At 39.3% G+C, this 18,102-nt stretch overlaps 1 protein-coding gene across 1 annotated transcript; it reads left to right on the top strand.

Moving 5' to 3' along the window:
• The first annotated feature begins 6,406 nt into the window (after positions 1 to 6,406).
• Positions 6,407 to 17,711, top strand: LOC149284374 (synaptogyrin-1-like). The gene is made up of 4 exons (XM_089496815.1): positions 6,407 to 6,505; positions 15,459 to 15,696; positions 15,853 to 15,998; positions 17,499 to 17,711. Exons 1-4 carry the CDS (start codon positions 6,407 to 6,409, stop codon positions 17,709 to 17,711), a joined length of 696 nt encoding a protein of 231 aa, XP_089352941.1.
• The last annotated feature ends 391 nt before the right edge of the window (positions 17,712 to 18,102 follow it).

Genomic DNA, 18,102 nt, shown 5'->3' with positions numbered 1-18,102 from the left:
GTACTGGGGCAGTTATCTCATCCTGCTGTATATTACCTGGCATTTCATTTTCCTCTGTGAATACAGCAGAGAAGAATATATTTAATAGATTAGCTTTTTCCTGATCCCCGTCTATAACTTCTCCCTCATTACTTTTTAAGGGGCCAACGCTTTCATTTTTAACCTTTTTACTATTTATATAGTTAAAGAACATTTTGGGGTTTGTCTTACTCTCTTTGGCAATGAGTCTTTCTGTCTCCACTTTTGCTGCTTTTATCTGATTTTTACATATTTTATTTTTTTCCCGATAGCTTTTTAGTGCTTCCTCACTGCCTTCCTGTTTTAGTAGCTTAAATGCCTTTTTTTGCCATTTATTACCCCCTTTACATTTTTATTTATCCACATTGGTTTTCTCTTGTTCCTGACTCTTTTATTCCCATACGGTATGTACCTTTCACATTGAGAATTTAAGATATCCTTAAAAATCTCCCATTGAGTGTCTGTACTCTTGTTTTTGAGGACATTTTCCCAATTTACAGTGTTAAGGGCTTCTCTTAGTTGATCAAACTTTGCCTTCCTAAAGTTCATGGTTCTTGTGGCTCCTCTAAGAGTTCCCATATTGAAGGACAAGTTATAATGTATCATATTGTGATCACTATTTCCTAGATGCCCCCTGACCTGCACATTAGTTACTCTGTCAGGTCTGTTGGTCAATATTAAGTCCAGTAGGGCGCCCCCTCTGGTCGGGTCCTGTACCATTTGGGACAGATAATTATCCTTACTTATAGTCAGAAACCGTTTTCCTTTATGAGATTCACAGGTCTCTGTTTCCCAGTTTATGTCGGGATAGTTAAAGTCCCCCATAATAACCACCTCATTGTGATTTGCTGCCTTGTTTATTTGCTTTAATAATTGATCTTCTGCTGCTTCCATTATATTTGGTGGCTTATAGCAAACCCCGATCAGTATTTTATTATTTTTCTTTCCATATATTTCTTTCCATTGGACGAAACAAAAAGAAAACAATGTGCACAATATGAAAAAACGCTACTGGGATAGAGGTGCATTCTTTATGTACAACTTGAAATATTTAAAATTACGCCTGACAGTAATAGTTGTTGAATAGGATGACGTCTTATGTGTTGTAATAATAATTACCATAGTGTTTTTTAAATCTTTTTCAAGGAGCTGCTGAAAATTAAACTGTTCATTGACCCATGAGAATTTGCTGCTTTCACAAGATATAACAAGGAATGACTTATCCTCTCATGCTGTACTGTTTGCTGCCTGCATGGTGATGCCTCCTAGCGTGTTATAGCACTGACCCACAATTGGAGCTCTGCTTTGCTGCTATGGAAACAGAGCATGCAGTGCCACATTGAGAAAGCAGGCACGGGGTAATACATGCATTCAGACAGAACAAGATTTTAATTCTATAGATATATTCTATATTCTAGAATTACTTTAACAAACAAAAATGGCACTTACTATGCAATGGTGTGCCCCCTATCACAACTGTGAGTGTTATAGAAGAACACCAGACTGAGATGTACCTCAATGTAAACCGAATGTACACAAATTAAACAGAATTTTACTGAATGTGGAGCATATAGACACAGAATGTCTGTCTCTGAGATGTAGAGTAAGTCTCCAGGGTGTAAATACCAAACTGTAAGCTACAGATGAGTTGTAATTTTTATTAAGTACTGATTAAATGTTCCACTTACTGCCTGAAATAAAAGTAGACCTTGAAAGCATAGTTTCTTTGGGCCAGTTTTGCTGCATTTGCCCTGTCATATTTCTGGATATTGTTACCAGTTCCTTATTCTTATGTTAGGTGAAAAGTAACAGTTCCAAAAGCTACATAAAAAAATACACTTACATCAACATGGGCGCATTTAAGAATAAGACTCACACAAAATACAAGGTCACTTTTTGATGGATATTGTTTATGCAACAGTTCTGGAGTGACTTCAGATCTTGGAGTGGGAGCACACATTTGTTTTCACTAGGCAAATGCATTTCAACGATACTCCATGACTTAAATGGGGACTTACTTTTTTATTTATGGCATAGTTATTTAGTTAGTAGGGTCAGATGTATTCATACATGGGAACTCTGGTGATTTCACCTGGAGTGTCTGGGTGAAGCCCTATACTTCCATTTGTCTCTGGGTCAGTTTCCTCTTACTTCAGACAAGCAGGTTGGCTATGCCTGCTCCCTACCCACTTCTCTTCCTACTACCTGCCTACTTAAGGCTGTCTGGGACAAGCCCTGACCTGTACACCAGTAGCCCTGTCCCCTCATGAAGCCACTACCCTGGAGGAGCTCCAGCTAGCTTTCCATGGGAAGCTCTCAGGTATGCTAGTAATGTGCGCTTAGTAGCTGTGATGCCACTAGGTCTTCAGACCCAACGAGCCAGTACTATTCTGCACCAATACGTGAATCTGTACATGCAAAAATAAAGCAATAAATGGCTTGAACATGGGAGATCACGTGCCATTTGCAGCATCTATTTTTACACAATTACTTTGTGTGCTTTATTCTATGTGACAAATTAATTCAGTGTTCCGGGCTCCTGGAGGCTTTCAAGTTGTGAGGACAAGCTTAGAGGGTGCCAAAGGATCATGGGTATATCATTATTGGCATGAAACATTTAGGTTAGTAAAATAAAATAATTATTGAAGCTTTATTAAAATATTGTAAAGGGTGGTGGGAATTCCCCTAGTACTAACTCCCTCAGGAACGCAGATGCAGGCAGAAACTGGCAGTCGTCTTAACATCTCAGTAAATGTTAAGAAACACTTGACACAGATGGGAAGGAAACATTGTGACACACCAACATTTTCCTGGGGGTGTTCCACAAGGTGGAAAATGCTACTTTCTGCAATTTTTCGTAGCTGGGTGAATGTTTATTCGATTTTAAAAAGTATGATCATGGACATCACATCTGACACTTCTGGCACTAACCTCCTTAACATAAAAGATTGGAAAATCATCTCCCGGGAATGCATTAAAGTGAATCAGAGCAATCATTATATACAGAGCAGCCATCAGAAATCATGGGGCCCAGTACTGAAGTGGCAGAACCAGCTGTCACTCTTTCAACCATTCTCAACTCATGTACTTAAATCATCTGCTATTTGGCATGTTCCACCATAAATGCTTACTCTTTTGCAGACCCTTTTATCATATGCAAAAAGACATACCTTACAATTAAGTCATTTTGTAATATTGCTAATAAAAATATTAAAATGTATGAGTCCCAATACTGAGCCATGAGGGACTCCAATAGTAACAAGATTCCCCACTAACTATGCATTAACTACAACCTTCTGTTTCCTGTCACTCAAATATTAACTTATCCATTTAACCAGTTTAATATCCAAACCTAAGCACTGCAACTTATTCATCTAGGATTGAAATCTATATATGCTCCACCCTGTTCTATTATTTTTGTCATTCAGTCAAAACAAAATAAGTAAGTTTGACAAGGTTACGTTTATTTACTGTACCAAGATGTGATATGTAAGATTTTCAAAGTATAAAACAGAGTTAGGCATTATGAAGCTAGGGCTAACCACAGTATCAGAGTAGTTGTATGCTATGGTAACTATACGCATCCCAGCCTTTATTAATAATAGGGGACAATAATATGGCCAGTCTGCAGAGCAGTTCTAGATGTACACTTGTGTTACAGTCCTGTTAGCAAGATGTATGACCTGCTAGCCTGCTGACTGACTGTGGCTCACAAATTATGGAGTTCAGTCATGAGACCAGTTAAGTTATAAAACCTCTGTATGTGAACATTCACTAGCATCCATAAATAACCATGTATAAAAGGAGATGTCATCACATCAGAATCACACGCATCTTATAAACAGCATTGATTTTAACAAACCAACCGGAAATGGATATTAAATAATTAAATAATTGGCATCTCTTTAAAGAATATATCCCAAACTGACTTGATAGCACAAGAAGATTAATTTTTTTACCATGATAATCAAAATGCTGTCTGGTCATATGACTGTTAGCAAGTAATTGATTTATCACACTGATTACCACATAGTTAACACTATCCAGTACATTTAATAAAACATGTCATTTATGAAAACATTTTAAAATATTAGAATAGTGTTCTGAAATAGTTATCTTATAGATAAACTCTTCCTTTGATATATTTTATCATTATTAAATCCATGTATTAAACCTACCTACCTACTTTACTTTTTAATCGATAAGAGAGAGAGAGAATGTGTATAAGTATAAGTGTATCGTGTTAGAATGTGTGTTTGTAAGTATATGGTCTTAGTGTGAATGTATGTAGCATATGGTGTTAGTGCATGAGTGTATGCATGTCAGGGGGTGAGTCTGGGGGTTTTGGGGTACCCATTGTATGTATGTGTAAGTGTATGGTTTTACAGTGAGTGTGTGTTAATTACTGATGGCAGCAAAGTAAATACTGCACACAGGCATCACTAACCCCTGCATCACGACACTCAAGTGCGAACACCATCTAAATTATGAGTCCTGGGCATCAAATGGGCTAGGGATGACACTGCTCCCTTCTCCAAACGTCAATCTTATTAAGGCTGGCTTAACAAATTAACAACAATTGTGATGCTGTAAATATCCTGATCTCCTAGTAAAAAGGAGCATTGGAGGAGTAAAGTGGGGTAGATGAATTTGGATCCCAAAGGGGGCTGTCTGTACTAAACAGGGACACTTGGCTGTTATGTTCATACCTGGGAACTCTCTGGGTTTGTATACAAAAAACAAAATACTGTCTGCGCTTCTCACCCTAATAAAGTTGGCAACAAATATATAAACATAATATAAATGAGAGGTTTTGGTTATATGAATTGGCCAAAGCATAATTAAGCTCACCCGCCACGTCAAGGCACACTCTCAATAGGGTGAGATCCTACTCTCACCTCCTACATAGTGGGCACACAAAGCAGTGTATACTGCTACCAAAACCTTATTAATGTGTTGGGGGAGGTACAATTAAACCTCCTCCCATTTAACCCCTGGACAGCAAGCTGCAACCAGACTGATGAGGAGCCAACAACCTCAAATATGTGCAAACAGGGAAAAGAAAAAATGTCGGTGCGCTAAGCTAGTCTCAGGCTCAAATAATACAAATGTATAATATGAGGCCTACCAAACAGTGTGAGCATGCTGCAAATACAGTGTGTTGGCTGTACAATGTATACAAAAAACAAAATACTGTCTGCGCTTCTCACCCTAATAAAGTTGGCAACAAATATATAAACATAATATAAATGAGAGGTTTTGGTTATATGAATTGGCCAAAGCATAATTAAGCTCACCCGCCACGTCAAGGCACACTCTCTGGGTTTGGCCTGGAGAACACTGGGAGAAGCATTGCTTCTCCGATTCTCTGTGTCAACACCGGAATCCACCGGAGCAGAGTTCTGATACGCCCGACTCCCCACCCATTTCCCCTATAAATGGGGGTGTTTCCCTCAATGTCAGCGGGAACACCAACTGACGTCAGTGGGCACTCCTGGCCGTACTGCATGGGTAGGTTCTGGGTAGCAGGAGCCCACAAGTTCCCATGTACAGTTAAGCTTCTAACAGAGTTATTATGGCTATATGTCAAGAAAGAGCTAGGGACTTTGCTGTACCAACAAAGTTTTTTAATTAATTTTTAGTTAATTTTATTTGCAAACCAATTTATAAAACATTCTTTGTGTGAAATAAGGGGGGGTTGCAGCAGGTACAGTGGGCTAACTGGATAGCCTGAATTATCTCCTGTCAGATTCTGTGCTTTTATGACGTTTACTAATTAAACTGGAACCTTTTTTGCCACACAGTCTTTCCACCATCGTTTGGCCTCCACTGTTGTCATGGAGATAAGCCGCTCTCTGAATCCATGATGGCAGTTAATGTGGTCACATGGTTGTAATAGAGGCGGCAGCTGGGAAGGAGAGGCTGAAGCGCGCATGCGTGGGGCTCTGCTACAGACACGGCTGTAGCTTGGAGCTGCTGCACTGACTCTGATCAGGGGGTTTGGCCGCATTTTCCTATCAAATCAGCTGCCTCAACCGCATCATTTTTACACTCAGCTGCCTCCCCGCCTCGCTTTTCCATCGCAACACCCTTAGCTGTTGCATCCCCCGTTCTCTCCTATCTAAGAGCTTTACAGTCAGCCCATATAGCATTATATACAGCACTGCAATTTCTTTTCATTAGAAACCCTATAGCCCCCACCCCTCCCCTGCATCTTTTTTTGGTCCTGGACTGCACGGTTGCACATATAGCCATTCCATGTCCTTGAGCAGTGCAGCCATTATCTGATCTGCCGCTGCTCCTCTCGCATCCAGCACCACTGCAAGGGCATCCGTAGAGCTCGGCGGATTTGATTGTACAGATAAAGGGGGTGCTGAAGGCTCGCAGGATGGAGGGAGGTGCTTATGGAGCTGGCAAGGCTGGTGGAGCCTTTGACCCCCAGACATTCATCAGGCAACCTCATACAGTCCTTAGGATGGTGTCATGGGTAAGTATGCCGACCGTCGCATATGTGTCCTTATGGTGATGCCCCCTGTGTTCCTATACTATACATTAGTATTTGTAATGAGGGTAACCCTCAAGGTTCATCTGAAGACTAGTGGTGTAGTATTCTAATCGGGGTTAATCAGGATCATTTTAGCCCCCCAAAAAACATGGATTTGTACTTGGAAGTTTTAACTGAATAATAGCGTTAATTGGAGAGAGAACAGCTTTTAATGAAACTTCCACATCCCAGCTGGATGCAGTGTTTGCGTGTATAATCACAGCTGTTTAATCAGTGAGGCTTTCAGGTTAATGGCTGCTTTATTGTTCTGGAGTAGGCTCACGTGTGTTTATGTTTATACATATGGTGGGTAAAGCAAATGGCTTTATTTGTTGTTTGGCAAGACCTGCTGGGTACATGGATTCAGTTACAGATCTATTACTGTATGTGTTTCATGTTGTGCAAAGTCATCCATGTGTAGTAGTAACAGTCAACCGAAAAGAAGTGACTGTGTGGTGGCCACAAATTGCAATCGTGACTTGAAAACGAATTGCTTCTTAATGCTGCCACCTTTCAGTATTATAATGGTAAGACCTTTCAGTTGTCTGGTACCCAGAACATTCTACAAATAAAACATCTGGTACCCAGAACATTCTACAAATAAAACGTCTGGTACCCGGAACATTCTACAAATAAAGCGTCAACGCTGAGCTCTGCTTATGAGTTCGCTGCAATCTGTATCCAAGATCCATACAAATGAGCATAGCAAAACCCATTGTTACCCCCAAGTAACTTCAAACAGCTTTTCATGTACGTTTATGGGGTTAGTTAAAATATCACACCCTTAATTGTTTTATTGGGTACTAAATACACAGTTCTGATGGTCATTCATTTAGATGTTTGATAATTTTTCATGCAATATCTGTAAACATATAAAAAGTCAACATACCTATGATGGGTTACTTTGGCTTCTTGTAATGTAGAGTTAATGTAGAGCAATTTCTTCAAGGAGAAGCTAGTGTTTTAGTCTTTAATAGATCAGATGAAGTTTCTAATTTCCAATGTCAGTTCCTCAAAGGCTTGACTCGGGGTCTAACAAATGAGATGTGTGATGTCCATTGCGTCATTTATTAGCGACACTGTGGGAAGAGTTTTTTGTTAGGCTGCTCTGACTTGTGACTAGCGTTTGCTCATTTTAACCACCAGAAGGCCCTCTCTTAAAAAGTTTTCAGAATATACTACCAAAACTTGTGTATTTAAGAAGGGGGGTTAGGCGTGAATTTAGTCATTAGAGACTGCCATTGGTTGACCTCTTTCCACTCACCTATTGCTGGCCTTTTCAAACACTTTTAAGCCATTCTAGTTAGGGAAAAAAAACCCAATAACGTTTTTAATATGGCTTTCTAGTCCAAAGTATTCTACTCATTAATATGAGTGTAGTACTTTACTTCCTACACTGGATAGTGAGAAAAATGTATGTGACTTGGGTTTTATGTGGATGGATGACTTAACTTCAGTACTGTACCTTGGCAGATGGCCTCTCTATATTTAGCCAGTGTTGGTTATTTTAGGCATTTAATATCCAGCTGGATGCTGGCAGAACAGATTTGCACTTTCTCCTTTTTTCTCATGTCTTGCAAGGGCAGCTCCCATACATTTGGGGAATTCCTTTGATCATGTTGCGGTGCATCATTCATTTAATATGATCCAGCCAACCATGGTCTGGAGCTTAAATAGTAGTGGGCAATTTTGTTTTAATGAAGTGTAATCTGAATATCCTCTTATATAACGTTTAAAACATCAAATGGGTGATGTAGTTCCCAATGCCTTGGGTTTAAAGCATATTGTGCAGTTTTGTGTGTATATGTATCATATATAAATGTAATACACTATATAGCCAAGAGTGCGTGGACACCCCTCCTAGTTATTGAGTTAAGGTAGATAAAATCAAGCACATAGGAATACCATCTCCATAGACAAACTTTGGGTTGTACTGAAGAACTCAGTGACTTTAAACATGGCAATACCATAGGATGCTACCTTTGCCACAAGTCAGTTCATGACATTTCTGCCTTGTCATGAACTTTTAGTTGTATAAAGATGTGAGATAAGTTGAAGTATCACTTTGTAGATGTTACTGGTGATTTCTTTTTTCAGTTGGTAATGGAATTATAGAAGGTTAGCAACACTGCAGTGTTTTGTTGTGACAGTAATGAATTGAAAAAATAATACTGATATATAAATATGTGTAACGTATTGGTCAACTTTTTGGGTCTGTTATACAGGCAAGTGATTATCTTAAGTATCGAGTCCCAGGGTGGCAATCATGCAGAAGAGTCCGCAAATATAATCTCTTGAGCCGCACGTTTTACTCCGTCTTCAAGCTTATAGTTTGTTAGGCTTTGCATTTGCATTCCAATCAACCCTTTTAATATCAGCTTTTATCAATATTACTTATCTTGTTTGTCTTTTGGTTTTGAAGTTTTAATGGTATGAAGGGCATTTCCTTAAACACGGATATAGTATGGGTTATTTTGTCTCAGCAGTTAGGTTTAGTGGTTTGATTGACAAGATCTGCATAATTGATTACATCCCTGCCCAAACCAAGTCTTCCCTTTCTACAGTCTTCTTTCTATGTTTGTCTCACTCGATCTATCAGATGCTAATGGAAAGGCATTCTAATAGGACTGCTGTGACCAATAGTAGATAACCATGGCTGCTCTCTAACTAAAAAAACATTCTATTGTACATATTGGTGATTTTGCTATAAACTGGATTTTGAAACATTTGTACACTTTTGGTGTTTTTTTACTTAAGTAAATAGTAGAGCGGCCATGGATGCTTATGTTAAAGAACCTTTAGCACTGCTCACTCAAATTCCTCACTGAAGGGAAAAATCTGTCATCCTACTATCTGGACATTCCTGTTCTACAGTGTTTCGTAGCATAGTATTATAGTATTTGCTTATCTTTACATGGCTGTGTATAGAGTAATAATGTGATGTTTTTTCCCATACATGTATATGTAGCCATAACATAAATTGGTACCGTATGAGTATCCTAATAAATCATTCATTGTAAGCAGCTTGTCCTTATGACGTTTTCACTTTCCTTTTCGTAAACCTGCTTCACCGATGTTGCCATGTTATTTCTCTTGTGTATTTTCCAGAGGTATTATAATGTTTATTTTAAGATTGCGAATTAGGCATATGCCAAAACAGAGCCACTAAATCCATTAACGGAAATTAGATAAATATATAGCAATAAAAACCTAAGCTTTTTCGTTTTCCACACACTGCTGTCAAGAAGATCAGCGGTTGGCTTCAATGCACATACTTTTGCAAAGTCAAATGTCCAAGGTATTAGAGTGACTATTTTATTAATAATATCCCCATCCGGGGTGAATGTTTTTTCTTTCTCTTGCACAAACCTGCTGTTTCACTCATTCCATAGTATTTTAATATTACTTATATTCATCAATTTTTATGGAGGAGATGCAGTCATGTAACATTGCGTGACCCTGCAGTAAAGCTGAGGCTTCAGAGGGTGAGTTGTTTTTTTTAATTTTTTTTTATTTTTATCGAAAACGTTTAAGATCTATGTCTAGCTTTCTATTCATGGTCGCTGTAATCCTTGAATTTGGCATGTTAATGATTGGTGTCTGTGATGCCAAGTACACTTATTTCATGATGTGCTAAAATATTAGAAAGCATACAAGAGATGTCAAATGAAGAACAGGCTGGAGATTATGGAAAAAGGGTAATGAGAAGAAGGGATTAACACAGCAGAGGAGACTGGTGTCCATCTGTCCATTTCAACAAACATTGTTCAAGCAGTGATGTGGGCGCAACATTTTCATATCCCGTTAACTGTTCTTTGCCAAGCATCAGGCGTGTTTACACAGATATTAGGACATGATTTTATTTTGTGCTCCTAAAAGTGGAATTTCATTTTTGTTTATTACTAGCATCATAATAAAAAAAAATTTTTAAATGCCTTTTTTTTAAGTTTTCAAATAAAATATATTTTCCCATTTTATGCTTGCCCAGTCTACTAGAGAAACACATCTGAGTTTATTCACTAAAGGTAGAGTTGACTGAAGAGTTGTATTTCATCCTTTTTGCATCTCTATGAAGAACTAGCCCAAATGTGTTCTGCTGCAGGAAGAACTTCGCTGGTCTTGTATAATGTATAGTGAAATCTTTGAGATTTCTTTCAGTGTTGTTACATATTGAATTCTACATTGTATAGGGCCAGCTCAACGTTTCATGTTGGAGAAACTTAATGAATAAACCCAATTAGGTGCTTATTGGTAAACAACGGAATGTCTCAATCTTAATTACACATACTAACCATCCAACCAATGGAGTTGTTTTGGGAAAATGACTTCATTAGTATTGCGATAAACGGTCTGATCCTATTTTTACATGATTTAATGAACAGTTTTTAAGGAATAGCTTTTTTACATTTAACAGCTCCTGCCAGTTTTTACATTATAAATATCCAGTGGAACTAGAGAAAAGTGAGGTACAACTGTGAATCAGGAATGTACATAAAACCTCTCTGATTGTACTGAGAAGTTTGACACATAATTAGAGCATAATTCTTTCTTTTTTCTTCTTTTCTTTTTTGAACTGCTTAGGTCTGCACTGTATCCCATTTTTACCCCAACCTGGTGTATTACCGATTTTAAAAAATCAAGTAAAGTCTAGCTGGTGATAAGTGAATAATAAGATTAAGCCTGGCCATCCGGCACACCAGGCATAATGCTGGCTGACAGTGCCATAAACTCATCCGACCTGTTGTTCCAGCGGGTGGATATTTTCAAACCCATACTATGTGAGCACGAAAACTTAGATTATCAATGGGCTGCTGACCTTAAAATGCCAGACTGCCCCGTTATCGCCAGTACAACCCTAGAGCTCTTGAAGAAGTACCTAATGCAATAATGAGTGAGAGTCTCTAACAATTAATAAAAAGAAACTGCAGAATAGGGCTGCAACTAACGATTATTTTAATAATCGATTAGTTGGCCGATTATTTTTCGATTAATCGGATAAAAAAAAATATGCAAATTTTTTGTTTATTTAAAATAATTTAATGAACTGGATGTTAAAAAACAACTTAAAATTTACATTAACATTCTTATTTTGTTATGATGTAATAAAAAAACAATATTTTCAAAGTACAAAAACCCAAACACAATATTTATGAAACAAAATAACCCCAAACATTCTGAAAAGAGGTGGACTATTACTGTTCAAGAAACTTTGCACCCGGCACTTTGCACCCAGTACTTTGCCCCACCCCTGGCACTTTGCACCCGGCACTTTGCACCCGGCACTTTGCCCCAGCCCTGGCACTTTGCACCCAGAACTTTGCACCCAGCCCTGGCACTTTGCACCCAGAACTTTGCACCCAGCCCTGGCACTTTGCACCCAGCCCTGGCACTTTGCACCCAGCACTTTGCACCCGGCACTTTGCACCCAGCCCCAGCCCTGGCACTTTGCACCCAGCACTTTGCACCCAGCACTTTGCACCCAGCCCTGGCACTTTGCACCCAGCACTTTGCACCCAGCCCTGGCACTTTGCACCCAGCACTTTGCACCCAGCCCTGGCACTTTGCACCCAGAACTTTGCACCCAGCCCTGGCACTTTGCACCCAGCCCTGGCACTTTGCACCCGGCACTTTGCACCCGGCACTTTGCACCCGGCACTTTGCACCCAGCCCTGGCACTTTGCACCCAGCCCTTTGCACCCAGCCCTGGCACTTTGCACCCAGCCCTGGCACTTTGCACTGTGCCCCTGCACCCAGTCTCCAACTCTGCCCTGCACCCAGCCCTGCCCCCACATTCTGCCCTGCCCCCACACTCACACCCTGCACCCACTCTGCTCTGCACCCACACTCACACCCTGCACCCACTCTGCTCTGCACCCACACTCACACTCTGCCCTGCACCCAGTCTCCTGCCCTGCCCCCACACTCACACCCTGCCCTGCATCCCCACCCCCACCCTGCCCTGCACTCAGTCTCCTACCCTGGCCTGCCCCCCCCACCCCCACTCTGCCCTGCATCCCCTGAAACCCCACCCCCACCCCCGCGAATCGCTCTGTGCGAACGGAGCCACTCGCACAGAGCGAACCGCTCTGTGCGAACGGAGCCACTCGCACAGAGCGAACCACAACTAAAAGAAGGCGCGTGTAGCGGAAGCGGGGAACGCTCGCGGAGGTAAGTAAAAGGAGCCGAGTGCTCCAACAACGAATCGATCACTCGATTAATCGATAACGGAAATCGTCGACAACGATTTCCGTTATCGATTATTATCGATTTTATCGATTCGTTGTTTCAGCCCTACTGCAGAATATTGTTGGCAAAACAGTTGCAAACACAACACAGGTTTATCCCCATAAAAAGTGAAAATGTGCAGCACAATTATTGCCACACTTTTAGTCAGTATATTGTGTTTTGCCAAGATAACAGCTCCTATAATGCCTGATGAGATTGGGGAATACATAGCAATCTCCATACTGAATCTCTCTAGATCCTTCCAATTTGGAGCTTGACGCTGGTGGGTTCTCCTCTTCAGTCCCTCCCACAGGTTTTCTATGTGGTTCAAGTAAGGCTGGGATGGCCATTGTAGGACCTTGATTTTGTTGTCCGTAAACTTTTTTTTTAATTATTTTGATGTATGTTTTGGAATATGCATCCACGGTCCATTTTAAGCTTTCTTGCACAAGCAGTCAAGTCTTCATTTAATATCTGTTGATATTTGTCATCATGAGTCCACGATGCCATGTATCCTAACAAAATGTTCAGGTCCTTTGGCAGAAAAACAACCTCAAAATGTTAAAGAGCCACCACCATGTTTAACTATGGGAATGAGGTAATTTTACACATGGCTACCTCTCTGTGTGTGCGCCAAACCCACCTCTGGTGTTTATTGCCAGAAAGCTCTACTTTGGTTTCATCTGATCAAGGAACCCGATCCCATTTTAAGTTCCAGTGGCAAACTGAAGACAGTTAAGTATGTTTTTCTTGAAACCCTTCCAAACCACTTGAGGTAACGTCAGATTGTCATTTTGGGGACTTTCTCACCCAAAGACCCAACTAATAATTCTCCAGCTGTGATCGGTGGAGATTTTAGCAACTTGAACCATCCTCTTCATAGTTCTTTGAGACAATATAGATACGAGTCCTCTTCCAGGGCATTTTCAATAATTTTGCTATTTATTTTATACGTTTTATGAAGCTTATCAACCCTTTGCCACAAATCACAGCTACATTTCTTGGTCTTACCCATTATGATGAAAGAATGAAGGGAAATTGGCCTGTGGGTTACCTAATATTTATACCCTATAAAAACAGGAAGTCATGGTTGAACAATTTCCTGTTCCTAGTCACCCAGGTGTACTAAAATATCAATGGGAATATAATTAAAATATATTTTTTCTCGTATGAATTCATAGGGGTGACAATATTTTTGCCACACATATATTTTTTGGATAAACCCGTGCTGTTGCAATTGTGATTGTGTTTGCAATTGTTTGATATCCATGAAAGTATTTTTGAGTATTTTCTGAAGAAACGGTCAAAGGGTTAAGCAATAAAGAAAAGTGTTCACAATATTCTCTGAGCAACAGATTAAATTATAAATACTCTGGATGTGTTTTCATTATAAAGTGGCCTTATTTTTTCCTGGCCATAAAAAAAATTTTCCCTCAGAAAATTGTTGATATAATTGTGCTTTTTTCCTACTCTATTCAGGTTTTATAAACCAAGTGGGTTTTTTTTTAGTTGATTTTATGAACATAAAAATGTTTGTGAGAGTATCATGGCTTCCTGCATGTCACATGTCAAGTTAATGTAGTTTTCCTCCAATTCAATTAGAGAGAGCAATGTGACAGATGCCTTGTGACACTCAGGAGATCCTTAGCTCTATGTTGGCTTTGTTTCTACTTAACCCTATGTTGTTCAGTTCTTAATAATAATAAAAAAATAAATAAAAAAGAAACCATGCTTTTTGATTCCAAGAAACCGCTGCTTTATGTTGTTTTTAGGTATGCACAGCATGTTGCAATTTGTCTTACTCTTGTATCCAGTCCACGCTGTATAATTAATAATTTGCCAAGTAATTCTATACCCCAGCTTTAAACGCATCTGAACCAGCAAGTGTGGGGTATCTATGGCTGGAAATACACTAGATGTTTACAAGAATAACTCAATGCTCACCCTGACATCACTTATCGGGATTTGTTTTATTTGCATGAAGTATTTTTTTGTTTTAACTCTTTATGGTTGTCAGTGTATTATAAATAAATATACACAGATTATCTTTGTACATAAAATATGCGCATGTTATATTTTGTGTATCTGTACAGGATTATTTCTGGAAGCAGAAATTATTTTATACCCTACTTGTTATGTCCTGTTTACCCATTGTACCACACTGTGGAATATAATGGCATTATACAAGGGTGTTCTGGCACTAAAATGGACAATCTCAGAGTTGGGTAGCCATAGCTTCTTTGTTTTTATGTCTGGCTACTAACGTTGTTAATGCCATTTTACATTGATGGATGTATTCCTTTCTAGTTACAAAAAATAATAATTCTGGCTCCTAAAGTTTGCGGGTCTAGTGTCTAACTTTTACCTAAATTCTCACAACCCTGTCCTGAAAAAAAAAAATATGTTCTGTTGTGTTTGCCATGTGGGTGTGTTCCATGTGGGTACACACACCTGAAGTGGCAAAAGCCAGAGCGCTGAGCTTAAACCGAAAGTCCCTACTTTATACCTAAAATTATTTTGCCGGTATTTTATAGATAAAGCTCCCTTATTATCTTAGTCTTATAATTACAAATAATAAATCAAAAATTTACTTCAGGAATGTTTAGGCCAATATTGGGCAATTTAGACTTCACAGTAAAAGACAGTACCTCTTCTTCTTTCTTCCCTGTAGGTATTCTCCATAGTGGTCTTTGGATGTATAGTTAATGAGGGATATATCAATCGTTCAAATGAGGGAGAGGAGCATTGCATTTTCAATCGAAACCGAAGTGCCTGCTCTTATGGAGTGTCAGTAGGGGTGCTGGCATTCCTCACCTGCGTCCTCTACCTGGCCCTGGATATCCACTTCCCGCAGATCAGCAGTGTGAAAGATCGCAAGAAAACTGTAATTTCTGACATTGCGGTTTCTGGTGAGCATCTAAAAAGGCTTCCCCTAAGCCTTTCTACGTCTATGCAATTTTAATTCGCATTCGGATTCCACATTTTCGTATTCATATATATAACATACACCTTGCATTTTGGTCCTTCACAGGAAATCATTTTGGTTTTTTTCTTTTCCATTCTAGCTTTGTGGGCCTTCTTCTGGTTTGTTGGTTTTTGCTTCTTGGCCAATCAGTGGCAGGTCTCCAAACCAGAGGACAACCCACTGAACGAAGGTGCAGATGCTGCTCGGGCTGCCATCGCGTTCTCATTTTTTTCTATATTCACGTGGGTGAGTAACTACAGTCTTTAGACTTTATCTCTGCAGAAGTGGGGTTTAAAAGACATTTTCAGGAGTAGGTATCGCAAAGTCTGATGCTAGTGGAGCATTTAGTGGATGAATCATGGGATCCTGGACAAATATTTTTTAGGTTCACTTGGACTAATTTCAGCTGGTTTTACTAATCATACTTTCACCAAGAAACCTCTAGTCACTGGGATCCTGTACACTTAAGGTTTTGTTGATATGAAAAAAGGATCTCATTATTTTATAACTTTATCCCTCCCACAGGGCTTGCTAGCAGTACTGAGGCTCCAACACTTGAAGGAAATTACTTTCCAGGAAGAGTACAGCAGACTTTTTCCCCCAGACCATCAATCTTTTCCTTAACATATTAACATAATTGTCCTAAAGTCCTCAAGTTGCTTTGTGTGTCAGTATTTCAAGTGCCAATCTACTATTAAAGTATTTAAACCAAAAAGAGATGGTTTCTAACCATCTACTAATGTCTAAAGCGCTGTGGAAACAGACATACAGTATCTGTAAGCTGTTACTAAATCTATAGCCTTTTGCATTTTGAAGTGCCAAATATTAAAACTGAGTTAAGTAAGGTGTACTTTAGTTTATACACTATGTGCCATTTTTGATCTCTCCAGAGGATTCTTTGGTGCTTATTGCTTATTTTGTTTATTGCTGGCTTCCTATGGCAGATTTGGGCACAATACATATAATATATAAACAGTGTAGAATATCTGTCACATGAAAGAACAATTTAATTAATCAGTACAGTGAAAAACAAACCACAAAATATTTTTTGAAAGTTAAGCTCATTTGAATAGTTTTTTGTGTGTGTGTGTGTGGGGTTTTTTTTTCTTTCATATTGTGCTTGGCACAGTACCCAAATGCACCTGACTTCCTCCCCTCGTTTCAAAATGTTTCTAGTATATTTTCACTTTGGCAGAGTTAGAAAAAAGCCTAACGATTTTTTTAAATAATACTATGATAGGTCAATGTTAGGTAAACTCTGTACATCTGTATATGTAAACTAATTAATACATTGATTTAAAATCCACTGTCTGTGTTGTTTATACTGTGTGGTTTATTGAACTTGAGCATTCGCTGAAACTGGTTCATTGTCCCTTGACCTAGAAAGAAACCTTGCTCTTCAGTCTAGTACCCAGACTGAATCTTTACCAAAGTATGTGTAAAATGATTACCTTTGTTCCAAAAGCCAATGAGGAATTATAGTGCCATAGTTTGTCATATCTTAAATTATTTTAGTCATGGCTGTGAAAAAGTTAGTCCAATTGTACCATGAGGTTAAAAGACCATAAGTAATTTTCCGTGAATCCCTGTCCTGCTACTTTAACAGCTACTAACCATGGTGATGGATGTCTATCTTTCTTTGTCTTTTCCATTCCCTCATTTTTCTCATTCTGCTGGCCTCCCATTTCCCATCCCATGCTGACCATAAACCTTATTCCCTCACCCTCCCTTCTCCAATCAACAAAGGCGGGACAAGCATTTCTGGGATATCAACGTTATCGTCTGGGATCTGACTCTGCACTCTTCTCTCAGGACTACATGGACCCAAGCCAAGATCAAGGTCCCCCTTATCCACCTTATGCCAGCAATGAAGACCTAGATCCATCTGCGGGCTATCAGCAGCCTTCCACAGATGCCTATGAGGCTGGATCACAGGGTTACCAGGCCCAGGATTACTGAAGGCTTTTGTATAGAGTCTTTCTTGTCTGAGGGAGTAGTAACCTCTTGCTTTATAAGATGTTGCAGTTCCCTCTGACTGTGAAAGAGATAAGAAGCCAGTCCTTATTTTTGATGACATAGGCTCCAGGGAACATTATGTTTTTACTTTTCTTTGGTACTAATATTTTTTTCCATCTACTTTTTCTTTATTTTAAAGAGGTTAGCTGGGTTGACTCAATATAATACAGCATTTTTATTTAAATTTCCTTACATCCTTATTCTGCATTGCTTATTGCGTGAAGGGCCATACATGGTAATCTTTTTGAGGGTGTGGAAAACCATTGTTAATTCCAGTGCAATCTGTTGATCTGTTCTACTGACTTGAATGATATGCATTTCTACATCAAATAGC

This window comes from Sceloporus occidentalis, unplaced genomic scaffold, assembly GCF_023333645.1.
Source record: "Sceloporus occidentalis isolate IW3139 unplaced genomic scaffold, rSceOcc1.0.p SCAF_94, whole genome shotgun sequence".
NCBI classification, from domain to species: Eukaryota; Metazoa; Chordata; class Lepidosauria; order Squamata; family Phrynosomatidae; genus Sceloporus; species Sceloporus occidentalis.
Note: the sequence above shows the minus strand (reverse complement) of the source record. Positions and strands in the feature narration are given on the sequence as shown.

Bases quoted from the DNA above. Each gene is read 5' to 3' on its own strand.
- LOC149284374 (XM_089496815.1), top strand. From the start codon at position 6,407: ATGGAGGGAGGTGCTTATGGAGCTGGCAAGGCTGGTGGAGCCTTTGAC. The intron at 6,506-15,458 runs GTAAGTATGCCG...TCTTCCCTGTAG, and splicing joins TCCTTAGGATGGTGTCATGG to GTATTCTCCATAGTGGTCTT. The intron at 15,999-17,498 runs GTGAGTAACTAC...CAATCAACAAAG, and splicing joins TTTTTTCTATATTCACGTGG to GCGGGACAAGCATTTCTGGG.